The sequence below is a fragment of the Rhinatrema bivittatum genome, chromosome 5 (assembly GCF_901001135.1).
Source record: "Rhinatrema bivittatum chromosome 5, aRhiBiv1.1, whole genome shotgun sequence".
Lineage (NCBI taxonomy): Eukaryota > Metazoa > Chordata > Amphibia > Gymnophiona > Rhinatrematidae > Rhinatrema > Rhinatrema bivittatum.
This window is the reverse complement of record NC_042619.1, coordinates 53,568,286-53,582,069: the sequence shown is the minus strand read 5'-3', so window position 1 is coordinate 53,582,069 and position 13,784 is coordinate 53,568,286. Positions and strand designations below refer to the sequence as shown.

The 13,784-nt window shown below is 50.1% G+C and overlaps 1 protein-coding gene across 3 annotated transcripts in view; it reads right to left on the bottom strand.

Moving 5' to 3' along the window:
- The window catches only part of PIWIL4 (piwi like RNA-mediated gene silencing 4), a 379,756-nt gene that overhangs the window by 113,691 nt on the left and 252,281 nt on the right, over positions 1–13,784 (bottom strand). For all 3 annotated transcript variants that reach the window (XM_029602363.1, XM_029602364.1, XM_029602365.1), the window contains one exon: positions 8,529–8,632. In XM_029602363.1, coding sequence (XP_029458223.1) covers positions 8,529–8,632 — 104 coding nt within the window. The remainder of the gene's footprint in view (positions 1–8,528; positions 8,633–13,784) is intronic.

Below are 13,784 nucleotides of genomic sequence, written 5' to 3'. Positions count from 1 at the left end.
TTAGTTACAGGCACTTGGACTACTTTTCTAATTATTGGAACCTCACTGTCGGGCTGCCCTAATTCTAATGCATCATTAGTATCCTTTAAAGATACCTCTCTCCGAACCATGCGCTGCTGAGCGACTGTCGGCTTTCCCCTTTGTTCTAGTTTAAAAGCTGCTCTATCTCCTTTTTAAAGGTTAGCGCCAGCAGTCTGGTTCCACCCTGGTTAAAGTGGAGCCCAACCCTTCGGAAGAGACTCCCCCTTCCCCAAAAGGTTCCCCAGTTCCTAACAAAACTGAATCCCTCTTCCTTGCACCATCGTCTCATCCACGCATTGAGACTCCGGAGCTCAGCCTGCCTCTGGTGACCTGCGCGTGGAACAGGGAGCATTTCAGAGAATGCTACCCTGGAGGTTCTGGATTTAAGCTTTCTACCTAAGAGCCTAAATTTGGCTTCCAGAACCTCCCTCCCACATTTTCCTATGTCGTTGGTGCCCACATGTACCACGACAGCCGGCTCCTCCCCAGCACTGTCTAAAATCCTATCTAGGTGACGCGTGAGGTCCGCCACCTTCGCACCAGGTAGGCATGTTACCAGGCGATCCTCACGCCCACCAGCCACCCAGCTATCTACATTCCTAATAATCGAATCACCAACTATGACAGCCGACCTAACCCTTCCCTCCTGGGCAGTAGGCTTTGGGGAGATATCCTCAGTGCGAAAGGACAATGCATCACCTGGAGAGCAGGTCCTTGCTACAGGATCCTTTCCTGCTGCACCTGGTTGGTGCTCTCCCATCATGAGACCTTCTTCCTCCAAGGCAGCACCAGGGCTGCCAGTCTGAAGTTGGGACTTGACTACTATGTCCCTGAAAGTCTCATCTATATACCTCTCTGTCTGCCTCAGCTCCTCGAGGTCTGCCACTCTAGCCTCCAGAGATCGGACTCGTTCTCTGAGAGCCAGGAGCTCTTTGCATCGCATACACATGTACAACTTCTCACCGGTGGGTAAAAAATCATACATGTGACACTCGATGCAAAAGACTGGGAAGCCCCCCTCTTGCTGCTGGACTGCTGCCTTCATCTCAATTTTGATCAGTTCTTAGTTAAGGGTAAAGCTGGAAGATATGGATTGTCCCTCTTACCTGAAGGGGGATTCAATGCTCACTATCCACATATTTCTCATGCTCCCGATCAAGTTCTGCTTGCACTTAGGGTGGGGGAGGGGTGATTGGCTCTCACTTTACAATCTTGTATGTTATAATTTTTCTGCAAAATGACAAATAAAGCCTATAAAAAATAAAAATAAAATAACCACAGGAGAAACCAAACTCCGTGGGGTGGCAGGCAGGTTTCATGAGGACTAACATACTGCTGTCCTAGGACAACACCTGTTATAGGTAAGCAACTCTGCTTTCTCTTAGGACAAGCAGGATGGTAGTCCTCACACATGGGTGAATCCCTAGCTAAAGGCTTCTCCCTAGTAATAAATCAAACTAACAGTCACCTAACCAGGTGCCAACAGGCACAACAACACTGGTGCTGTTGGTAACAGAGGGAGACAGCCTGAACCTGAACAATGGGCCATAGGTAGGAAGAGTTGGGTGTTTCAGCTGAAAGATATTCCGGAAGACAGATTGGCCAAAGCGGCTATCACGTTGGCCATCCCTGTCCAGACAGTAGTTCGCGGTGAATGTATGGAGAGAAATACATGTCGCAGCATTGCAGATCTCATCCATGGTGTTGAGGAGGTGGACCCTTGAGCCGGAGCGAGAGAGGGCGACGACTGCCGAGGAAGTCTTCTCGGTGAGGACTCGACTCCGGAAGGTGGCATGGAGGAAGAAGAGGACCCACAGGCCTGGTCCCGATGATCCGGCCGGACGACCCCCTGAGGAGCGGGTGACCTATGGACGCAGGAGAGCTCCCGAGGAGCAGTTACTCAGGGCGTGTCGGGCAGGGCCGTGGCGACAGGGGGCAGCGGCAGCGGAGGTAGGAAACCCGCGGGCCGCAACACATGGGGCCTGCTCGCAAGTGAGCCACCGAAGCCGCCAAGGCTTTGACAGAATGAGCCTTGACATGGCTCTCAAGGTGCAGTCCCGCCTGAGCACAGCAGAAAGAAATGCAATCCGCCAGCCAGTTGGACAGAGTCTGCTTAGCCACCGCAACTCCCAATCTATTCTTATCAAAAGAGATGAAGAGTTGCATGGACTGCCTGTGGCCTGCTGTCCGCTCCAAGTAGAAGGCTACAGCTTTCTTGCAATCCAAGCTGTGCAGAGCCCATTCACCCTGGTGCGAATGAGACTTGGGAAAAAAGATGGGAAGGATGACTGACTGATTAAAATGGAAATCAGTCACCACCTTAGGCAGGAATTTGGGGTGAATATGCAAAACCATCCTATTATGAAAGAATTTTGTGTAGGGCGGGTACGTCACCAAAGCCTGAAGCTCATTGACTCTATGCACTGAAGTGACCGCGACCAAAAACATGACCTTCCAGGTCAGGTATTTCAGGTCACAGGAGCGCAGTGGCTCAAAAGGAGTCTTCATGAGCTGGGACAATACTACAATGAGGTCCCAGGACACTGTAGGAGGCTGCAGGGAAGGTTTCAACTGAAGCAAGCCCTGCATAAAGAACCCTACTAAGGGTTGCACAGAGATGGGTGAGCTGTCCACACTGTGGTGGTAAGCCCCGATGGCACTCAGGTGTACCCTGACGGAGTTGGTCTTCAAGCCAGCATCCAAACGGTGTAGAAGGTAAACCAGCAGTTTTGAGGTGGAGCAGGAAAATGGGTCCAAGCCATGACGCTCACACCACATAGCAAATCTCCTCCACTTCAGGCCATAAGACTTCCTAGTTGAAGGCTTCCTGGAAGCTACCAGGACCTGAGACACATTGCTGGACAAATCAAGTGGCTGCAGAATTAGCCTCTTAACATCCAGGCTATTGAGAGACAAGCCCAGAGGTTGGGATGGCGCAGCCTGCCCTGATTCTGCGTGACGAGGGTGGGGGACGTCCCCAGAACAATCGGGTTCCTGATCGAGAGATCTCGCAGAAGTGGTAACCAGATTTGCCTCGGCCAATGAGGGGCTATGAGGATCGTGGTTCCCCTGTCCTGCCGGAGCTTCAGAAGAGTCTTTAGCATCAAAGGAAGCAGAGATGCATACAGACACCCCTGCCCCAAAGGTTGGCAAAGGCACCTGAAGCTGGTTTGCCATCCTTCCTGTACAGGGCGCAGAAGTTTTTCACCTTGCTGTTGCAGGGGGAGGTGAAGAGATCCATGTCTAGAGTTCCCCAAAGGTGGAAGATCTGGTCTGCCACTGCCGGATTCAGGGACCTCTCAACTCAGCGGGTCCACCACCACATTTTTCGTCCCTGCAAGGTACACAGCTCAGAGCAGTATGCCCTGAGACCGAGCCAAAGACCAAATCCGAACCGCTTTCTGGTACAGGAGGAACGACTGCTTACCTCCCAGTTTGTTGATGTACTACATTGTCACTTGGTTGTCAGTCTGGATTAGGACCATTCTGTTGGATAAGTGGTCCTGGAACATCCACAACACGTGGTGGATCACTCAAAGCTCCAGGAAGTTAATCTGGCACTGTGCTTTCTGAGCAGACCACACCTCCCTGCATGTGGAGGCCTTCCATTTGGGCTCCCCATCCTAGGGTCGACACATCCGTAGTGAGCATAACCTGGGGAGGGGGAGCTGGAAGGGGACCCCCCTGCTCCAAATTGGGCAAGCTCTCCCACCAGGACAAGGAGGACTGGAGAGGGAGTATTGCAAATTCGCACATGGAAGCTCTGGATGGCCTGCTGCCACTGGGACCGCAGAGTCCACTGGGCTTTGCGCATATGCAAGTGAGCCATGGGTGTGACATGGACCATGCCTGCTATGTGACCCAGAAGACGGAGTATGAGGCGGGCCAAAATGTACCGGCTCTGGTGAAGCAGACCTGCAAGAGGCACCAGTGCAAGCGCTCGATTGCAAGGAAAATAGGCTCTGGCCTGAGCCTTGTCTAACCTGGCACCGATGAAACTCAACTGAGATGACAGGGTCAGATGGGACTTCGGGTAGTTGATAACAAACCCAAGGGACTCTAAAACCCAAATGGTCAGGTGCAGGGACCAAATTGCTCCCTGCTGGATAGTACTTTTGACCAGCCAGTCGTCTAACTAGAGAAACACTTGTACCCCCAGATACCTGTTGCCAAGCGCTTGGTGAAGGCTTGGGGGAACGAGGCAAGGCGAACAGCAGCATCCTGTACTGGAAATGCTTGTTGCCCACGAGGAACCGAAGATACTTGATGTGATTGGGGAAGATCTCAATTTGGGCGTAGGCATCCTTGAGATCGAGGGAGCAAAGCCAGTCCCCTCTTTGTAGGAGGGAAATCAGGGTATCCAAAAAGATCATCTTGGACTTTTCTCTTTTTAGAAACCTGTTCAAGGCTCTCAGGTCCAAAATAGGATGGAGTCTCCCTGTTCTCGTTGGAATCAGGAAATAGCAAGAACAGAATCCTCACTCTTGCTGATGCAGAACGGGTTTGCCAGCCCTGCTGTTACGAGGGTGGAGAGCGCCGTCAAGAGTATTACCTGATGCAAGGACTGACCCCAGGAGGATACTTGGAGAGTCCCTGGGCACGCTCAGAAAGTTCAGCTGATATCCTCGAAGAACGATGTTCAGAACCCACCGATCAGAGGAGATATCGGGCCAGCAGTCCACGAAGAACTGCAGCCAGCCCACAACCGGAAGGCCTGACACCAAGGATGTGGGCGACTGGCTTATGCTCCCTCACAAATGGGCTCGGCTGAGGTGCTGGCTGGGCCTTGGGGGTCCGCTGTTGTCTAGGGTGGCCACTACAGCCCACATGTTGAGAATAGCCACGAGAGGAAGGAGGATAATATTTCCTCTGATAATAAAAAGACCTTCGTGAACCCTGCGGTAAGGATTTTCTGGCAGAGGATGGCACGTCTGATGTACTGGCTGAAAGATGCTGAAAGGTCTCATAGTGATCTTTCAACTGAACCACAGCATCCCGTACTTTATCACCAAAAAGGTTCTTGCCAATGCATGGCAGGTCCGCGAGCTTCTCCCGGACCTCTGGCCGGAGATCGGAGGCTCAAAGCCAGGCCATCCTGTGGGCACTATTTGCCATATTCCAAGCTTTGTTGGACAAGTGCCAAGGCTTAGCAATTGTCCAGCAATGCTTGTTGCTGTTGAGATAGACACTCAGGTAACTCCTGGACCTGCTTCCATAGGTTCCTAGAGTACTGTGTCATGTACAGTTGATATGAAGTGATGCGGGTGATTAACATGGTGCCCTGGAATACCTTCCTACCTAATGCATCCAATGCTCTGTGCTCCTGACCTGGACGGGCTGAGGTGCGGGTCCGGGAACACTTGGCCTTTTTTAGGGCCTACTCAACCACAACTGACTGATATGGGAGTTGGCGTCTTTCAAACTCCAAGGCGTGTTGAACCAAATAGACTGCATCAGCCTTCCAGCTAACCGGAGGTATGGATATAGGGTGTTCCCAAATCCTAAGGAGCAATTCCTTAAAGATGTCGTGGAAGGGAACAGCATTTTGTGCCTGACATCCTCTTCCATCAGAAGCTGAAACAGAATGGCCTCTGCCATGGCATGGACAAAGCCCGCAAATGTCAGATCCTCGAGCAGAGACCGGTGCCACTCCTCTGGAGGGGATGGCTCTGTGGAAAGATCCCCTGAGCCATCCGAGGAAGACTCGGAGGTATCATCTCCATACGGGTCATAAGGGGAGTCTTCCTCACTAAGATCACCCAAAGATACCAATGGAGGACCCCTATGCAGGCCCCTTGGCTTGTGCACCGAGGGTATCGAAACCCCCGAGGGACCGGGAACTGGATCAGGTAATGCCGGTCGTGGTACCAGGGACCTCGACAGTGCCGCGGGCTGCGCCGGTTCATCCTCCTCCTCAGAACCCATGATGGGAATCGCACCAGAGGGAGGAGGCAACAGTGGCCGTTGGGATATAGAGGGACCCCGGGAACCGAGTCTCATGTTTTCCTCGGCATCCTGCCTATGAACAGACAGTGGCTGCATAGGCAGGATGCTGAGGAGGACACTGAGACACTCCAGCAGCGATGCTAACATGGAGGGCGCAGGCTCCGGCACCGGTGGAAGCATCGGTGGGTCCGGCAGCTCGATGCCCTGTAGGGCTCGGACCACCAGCAGTTGCACCCTTGGAGCCCTAAGGGAGATCAGTGCCCTGCACTGGCATCAGTGGGACTTCCGGGTTTGATGGAGGTCGATGCTTCCTCTCTGTGGGGTCATTATAGAAGCATCAAAGCGGGCATTGGTGCCGACCTGAGTCTGGTGCCATGCAAGGACAGCGACTGGTGACAATGCTTTCGGGACTTCCCTCAATGCTCGGCCCAGTCTTTCCCCAGTGCTGAGAATGATGGAGACGATCCCGATGTCCTGGAGCGGGAAGACACTGATGACTGCCAATCCCCAGCTCCTTTCTCCTTAAAGGGCCCCGGTAATGGAGTGGACAGTGAAGGCTCAGTGCCCATTGGCTCTCCATGGCCTTTCAGAGTTGATGCGGCCTGATGCCAGAGTCGAGGGTTAAAATTTCTTAGAACCGAAGAGCTTCTCCAATCTTGTCCAGACAAGTGCGACAGCCTTTGGGGGTCATCTGGTCGCAAAACACCCTCTGATGTCGTGCGATGCCTCCAGGCAGAGGATGCAAACATCATGCGGATCCGTTGAGGGCCAAAAACCTGACGATGCCATTATGAAAAAGATCTGGTGAGCGGTCGATGACAGCGAAACTGATCGAGGGAAACCACCGGGAATTGACCGCACAGAAGGGGAAAAAAACATACTGTGCTGCTGTGGGAGAAGAGGGACCCAGCGCAGGAACAGTCAGAACTGACCGGGAATACTTGAAAAAATATGCAAGAAAGAGCAGAGCTCCACAACTGCAAGACGATATCTCTGTGGAAAAGAAGAGACTGAAGAGGGACCCCAGATGAACTCATGGACAGTGGCATGCTGGGCGTGCTCAGTGTGCCAGTAAAATTTCTAGAAACTTTGATGTAAGTTTTCCGTACCGGGCTCCATCTGATGATGTCAACCATGTGCGAGGGCTACCATCCTGCTTGTCCCTAGGAGAATAAGGAGATTAGCGTATCAAAAACTTGTCCATTCTAACCAATAGCGGTGCAAGTGCCATGGGTATCGGGTCGGTGAACAGAGGAGGAACCGGTACTGGTATCGATGGAAGTTGGAAGCCCTGGAGTGCTTTGCCGATGGCTTCTTGGATCATCCGATCCAATTCCTCACGGAAATCTGGGGCATGAATACCCGGTTCCGGAGTGGAAGGTAGCATTGGCGTAACCGGAGGGTCCACCGGCACTGATTCAGACGACGTAGCTATCGGTTTTTGGCCGAAAGAGAAGACCCATCTTATCGAGCTGAGCCTTGTGAACCTTTGGTGTCATTTGGGCACATCTGGTGCAAGTAAGGACATCGTGGCTGGACCCTAAGCACATGACACAGACCGTGTGAGGGTCAGTGATGGACATTGTTCGAGTGCAGTCGGGGGACAGACAGAAAACAGACACCATGGCTTTGACAAAATTTATTTGTGGTGTGGTCAATGGCCAGTAGGCCCCGATGGAAAAACCCGACGGGAATCTACTGCAAACCCGCAAAAACTTATCGTTCAACCGCAGAGCAAAGTAATCGATAAGGAGACCCCTGTAGGATAACATGTTTTGAAATTTTTTAACAAAGTTCCGTGAGGAAAATTCCTGTCAGGAATCTCTGAAGAGTTCCTTAACCCACGTGGCTACTGCTGCGCAGAAAAAAGAAGACTGAAGGGGGAATCCCTGCTGGCTACAGGGTTGATGTTATGCTGGGTATGCCCAGTAGGTGCCAGTCAAAGTTCTGGAAACTTTGACAAAAGTGTTCCGTGATTGGGCTCCATCCTGATGATGTCACCCATGTGAGGACTACCATCCTGCTTGTCCTGTGAGAAAAGGCCTTGACATGACCTGGATTGTCATGGGGCTAATGAGCACCTTGGGCGGAGGGGGCTGTTCCCCAGTGATATGATCAGGAAGTGGGCCACCTTCAGATGACGTGACTGGGGGCTCCCCTTGGATAACATGAACAGCTAAGCCTCTGCTTAAAAGAGGCCTCATCTTTGGAAGAAGACCAGATGGCTGAAGAAGTTCTAACACAGTGAGATGGTAGATATTAATCATTTACCTTTCATTATGCAATTTAATCTTGAATTTACAACTTTGATGCAAATTCCTTTCTCATTACACATCTGAGTGGAAAAAAAGTCAATGTTTAGCCTAGATTTTGAATAGGAAGGTTTATCATTGTGATGGAAGGTATTTTAGATTGTCTATATGGAGAATTCTATATCAGTAAAAGTGACAATGTCCAGGCATGAATCAAAGGAGAAGTAAATGAGTAAATAGTAAGAGAGAGTAAAATCAGAGAAATATGCAGAAAAACTGATTTGCCAGAGATTGTAATGAATGGCTTACCTTGTCATTTTGGCATTGATGCTGGATACAAATCCAACTATTGACTGCCCCTTATTCAGTGCATCTTTGTTGACATCAATGCCAACTAACAACAGTGATTTCAGCTGTGAAACAAAACACGTAAATGCCAGGTTAAAATCCAGCATGAAGCATTTCATATTCTTCTGAGTAATCAAAATGATTGCTAAATCTTTTATGGAAGTAAGTAATCAATTTAAGAACATAAGAAATTGCCATGCTGGGTCACACCAAGGGTCCATCAAGCCCAGCATCCTGTTTCCATTAGAGGCCAAACCAGGCCACAAGAACCTGGCAATTACCCAAACACTAAGAAGATCCCTTGCTACTGATGCAATTAATAGCAGTGGCTATTCCCTAAGTAAACTTGAATAATAGCAGTTAATGGACTTCTCCTCCAAGAACTTATCCAAACCTTTTTTGAACCCAGCTACACTAACCGCACTAATCACACCCTCTGGCAACAAATTCCAGAGATTTATTGTACGTTGAGTGAAAAAGAATTTTCTCCGATTAGTCTTAAATGTGCTACTTGTGTCCTGTGACAAGCAACTGGGCAAAAAAAAGATTATTTCAGCAAAACACATCACTCAACTCACAGTTTGACCAAGCTTTTTTGACTGGTTAAGTAACTAAAGATTCCCATCTGTACTGGAAATTAGTCCTGGGGGAATTATGTGCTGCGGAGTGCAGAATTTGCGCTGAATTGCCAAAATCTGCACAGAAAATAGCAGAGGAGACCCTGGCGTGCCACGAGCGGAGCGCACACCTCTCATGGTGAAGATGAAGGCCTCGGCATACCACAAGTGGAATACGTCCTGCTCGTGGCAAAGATGAAGGCCCCAGTGGGGGGGGGTTGAGAGAGAACAAAGGGGGTTGAGCGAGAGAGCAGGGGGTAGGAGGTGTGAGAGAGCGGGGGGGGGGGGGGGGGGGGCGTGAACAGGGGGTGTGTGAGAGAGGGCAGAGAGGGTGTGAGAGAGAGAAAGGAGGGTGAACTGGGGGTGAGAGAGAGCAGGGGGTGTGAGAGAGACCAGAGGGGATGAGCAGGGGTGTGTGAAAGAGAGCAGGGAGAGGGATATGAGGGTGAGCCGGGGAGGGGGGGGGGGTGCTGCTTGAGTGTGGGTGCCATAGAGAGGGAGCCTATGTGAGGAGATTGTGAAGGAATGTGTATGTGCGTGAGAGACTGGGAGCTGCTGTGTATGAAAAAGGGATTGTATGTTTGTGAGGGTGCTTGTTTGTTTGTGAGGGAGTAAGCCTGTGTAAAGGGATTGTGCATGTGTGAGAGAGAACCTGTATGAAGGGGTCTGTGAGAGAGAAATAGGTAGCCTGTGTGAGGGTGTATGAGTAAGAGAGAAAGGGAGCCTATGTGGGTGCGTATGCAAGAGAGAGGGACCCTTTATGAAGGATGTGAATGTGCGAGACAGAGGGATCCTGTTTGAGGGGATGTGTATGTGCGAGAGAGGGACCCTGTATGAGGGGATGTGTGTGTGCGAGAGACAGGGACTCTGAGAGGATGTGTGTGTGCGAGAGAGAGGGACTCTGTATGTGGGGATGTGTGTGCGTGAGAGAGAGGGATCCTATATGAGGGGGTGTGTATGTGCACTAGAGAGAGTGAGCATGTGTGTGTGAGAGAGGGGGCCAGAGGGAGCCTGTGTGAGGGGCAGTACTGAGAAGGGGTCAAACTCTGGGAGTGGAGATAGAGTAGAAGGGGTTGAGCCTAGAGGTGGAGGGGAGAGATACTGGCAGGTGGAGAAGTTGCAGCCTGAGAGGGCAAAGTAGCCAGGGAAGTAGGGAGAGAGAGTGAAAGGAACTCTCAGGGAATTTCTACTCAAAATATTTAAAATTCTGTATCTTTAAGTAATACCTTTTTTCTGTATTAATTTAAAATGTCATGTATATTGTGTTATTTTGACCAATATAAAGTATGCAGAACTTTAAATTTGTGTGCGCAGAATTTAACATTTTTTTGCACAGAAATCCCACAGGAGGACCATGCTCTGTTTTGTTAGAGCTGCATGGGTTTATGGGCTGGAAGGGAAAATTGATAGGGAAGACTTATTGAGGTTAGGTTTGGTGGACTGGGTTTGGATGTGTGAACAAGGAATGAGGGTGGTATATAAGTTGTTTATGTACATAACAATTTTTATTGCAATTGTTTTGAGTGGCTTCTGAAAAAGTGGATAATACAGTCAAAATCAACCTAATAAATGAAGGTTGACCGACGTGCCGCAAATGCGCAGTAGAGACCAGCTCTACCGCGCATGTGCGGGCGAGCACGTCGGTCTCAGCCAGCGTCAGAAAAAAAATATGGCGGCGTCGAGTGGCAGGGTGGCAGCAACGGCGGCAGCGTCGGGTGGCAGCGGGGGCCAGTAGCGAGGGAGGGGGGAGGGAGTGACTGAGTGGGAGGGACTGAGTGAGGGGGAGGGAGGGAGGGATTGAGTGAGGGGGAGGACTGAGTGGGAGGGAGGGAGGAGTGGGTGAGTGTGTGGGAGGGAGGTAGGGGGTGGGAAGAGTGAGGGGAGAGGGAGAATGAGGGAGAGGTGAGAGACAGGGATGTCAGTAAGTGGAAGGGGGAGAGGGAGAATGAGGGAGAGGTGAGAGACAGGGATGTGAGTAAGTGGAAGGGTAAGAAGTTGTGGAGCAGAGAAAAAGGGAGTAGAGGAGGCATGAGGGGGAGGGGATGGGATTGAGAGAGGGTGGGGAGTGACTGAGGGAAGGGGAGAGAGGTGGGAGTGCCTGAGGGAAGGGGAGGGAGGTGAGAGTGAGGGGAAGGAGGCAGTGGGAGACAGAGGGTGAGTAAGACTGAGTGGAGGAAAGGGGAGGAGTGAACGAGGGGAAGGGGAAGAGAGGGAGAAAAAGTGTAGAAGGGTGCTGTGTTAGAAAATGGACTGAAAAAAAATGTAATGTAGCCCGTTTTAACGGGCTTAACGGCTTGTAAATAAATAAATTAGACATAGAGAGGGTCATTTTCAAATGGATTTCTGCAGGGTAAAACAGTGTTTTATGTGCGGGAAAAAAAATTTGTTTCTTACCTTCTAATTTTCGTTCCTGGAAAACCACAGATCAGTCCAGGTACTTGGGTTCTGTCTCCCTGCCAGCAGATGGAGATAGAAAAGAAAAGCTTTACTAACACTGCTACTTAACCTAGTGTGCCACCTGCAGTCCCTCAGCATGACCTGTACCCAAGCCAAGATGATATTAACAATAAACAATAACTGAAAACCCTCTATCCCTCTCTTAAAATGAGCAGGAGAGAGGTAGAGGCATCCACCAGAGCTCCGTTTGGACAAACATGGATAATTAAACCTTCCAACCAGCAACCTACTGTGCACTATTTACATACTAAAAGCAAGAACAGACTTTTCAGATCAGGTGGGGTTCTGGACTGATCTGTTGTATTCCAGGAATGAAAATTAGCAGGTAAGAACCAATTTTCCTTTCCTATTCATACCCCAGATCAGTCCAGATGCCTGGGATGTACCCAAGTTCCCCTAAACTGGCAGGAGCGTGACAGCCCCGCTCGCAGTAACACTCTCCCCAAACCCCACCAAGTCTAGTACCTGGATATCCAGCTGGTAATGTCTGGCGAAAGTGAGTAGTGACTTCTAAGTAGCCGCCCAACAGATTTTCTGCGGAGAACCCAGCTAACACTCAGCCCACGAGGTTGTCTGTGCCCGAGTCGAGTGAGCCCAAAGACCCTCAGGCACCAGTTGACCCCTGCAAATGTAAGCCAATCCAATTGTTTCCTTCAGCCACCATGCAATGCTAGCCTTGGAAGACTTACTCTCCTTCCTTGGTCTATTCCAAAGCATGAAGAGGTGATCCAATCTCCAAAAACTGTTGGTATCCTTGACATACCTCAACAATGCCAGATGCACATCCAACAAATTAAGTTCCTTGGCATGCAGCATAGACTAATACAAATTTTGAAAAGCGGGAAGCTCCACTTTCTAGACTGAGATGAAAAGTAGATAAAACTTTTGGCAGAAAGGACAACACCATGTGCAATGACATGCCTGTCTCTGTAAGCTGTAGAAACATGTCTCTAGTCTAGAGGATAACGCCTGAAGTTCTGAAATCCTTCTGGCCAAACAAATAGTCACCAAAAAGACTACTTTCAGAGTTACATTTTTTAGAGAAGCTCTCTTCAATAGTTCAAATGGGGTTTCACACAGAACATGCAGAACCAGATTAAGATCTTCTTCACCAGAGGATGCAAATGTGTCACCCCACAAAAAAAACGAACTACGTCTGGATGTGAAGTCAGGGATACTCCCTGCACCTTACCGTGACGATAGCCTAGGCTGCCACCTGCACTTGAAGGGAATTAAAAGCTAGACCCTTCACCAGACTCCTGATCCAAAAATGTCAAAATATGCAAAACTGAAGCTTGAGTAGGCTGCACACCCTGCTCAAGACACCATGTCTCGAATACTCTCCACTCTTAACATTCATCCATGAATCACGGTTGACATGGTCATTCCGGAGCAACGAGAATCACTTTACCTGGGTGTCTCTCTATTTGACCTAACACTCTTCCCACTAAGGGCCATGGAGGAAACATGGATCCCCGAAGACCATGGTAGAATCAGAGCGTTGATTCCCTCTTATCTATTCTCCAGGCTGCGACTGAAAAGTCAGGGTGCCTTGGCATTCCAGCTTGACACCATCAAATCCATGTGGGGTATGCCCCACCTGGCCTGAATGAGGAGCATCGCTTCCTCTGCCAGCTCCTATTCTCCGGGGTCTAGCCTTTGCCGAATGAGAAAGTCCACCAGAACATGTTCACCCTGGCTATGTGAGATGCTGCCAAAACCACCAGGTGTTGTTCTACCCAGTGAAACAGCTCTTGAACCTCCTGAGAAACTATTTGACTCTTGGTTCCGCCGGTTCCACACCCCCCCCCCCCTACCGGTGGTCAGTGTAAGCCACTGTCGTTGCATTGTGCAATAAGACATGCACCGTTCGCCCCTACAACTATGGCCAAAATGAAAGCAATGCAAAGTGAACCACTCTCGTTTCTAACTGATTTGTAAGACCATAACACCTCCTCCTTTGACCACTGGCCTTGCACCGTCTCTCTCTGACACAAGGCTCCCCAACCTGAAAGGATGGCATTGGTGGTCACTATCACTCAGACTGGGACTTCCAACTCCACTCCTCATTCTAGATTGGCTTGAGAAAGACATCACAAAAGACTGGACCTGGATTCCTCTCTGAGTGGAAGCGGAATCTGAA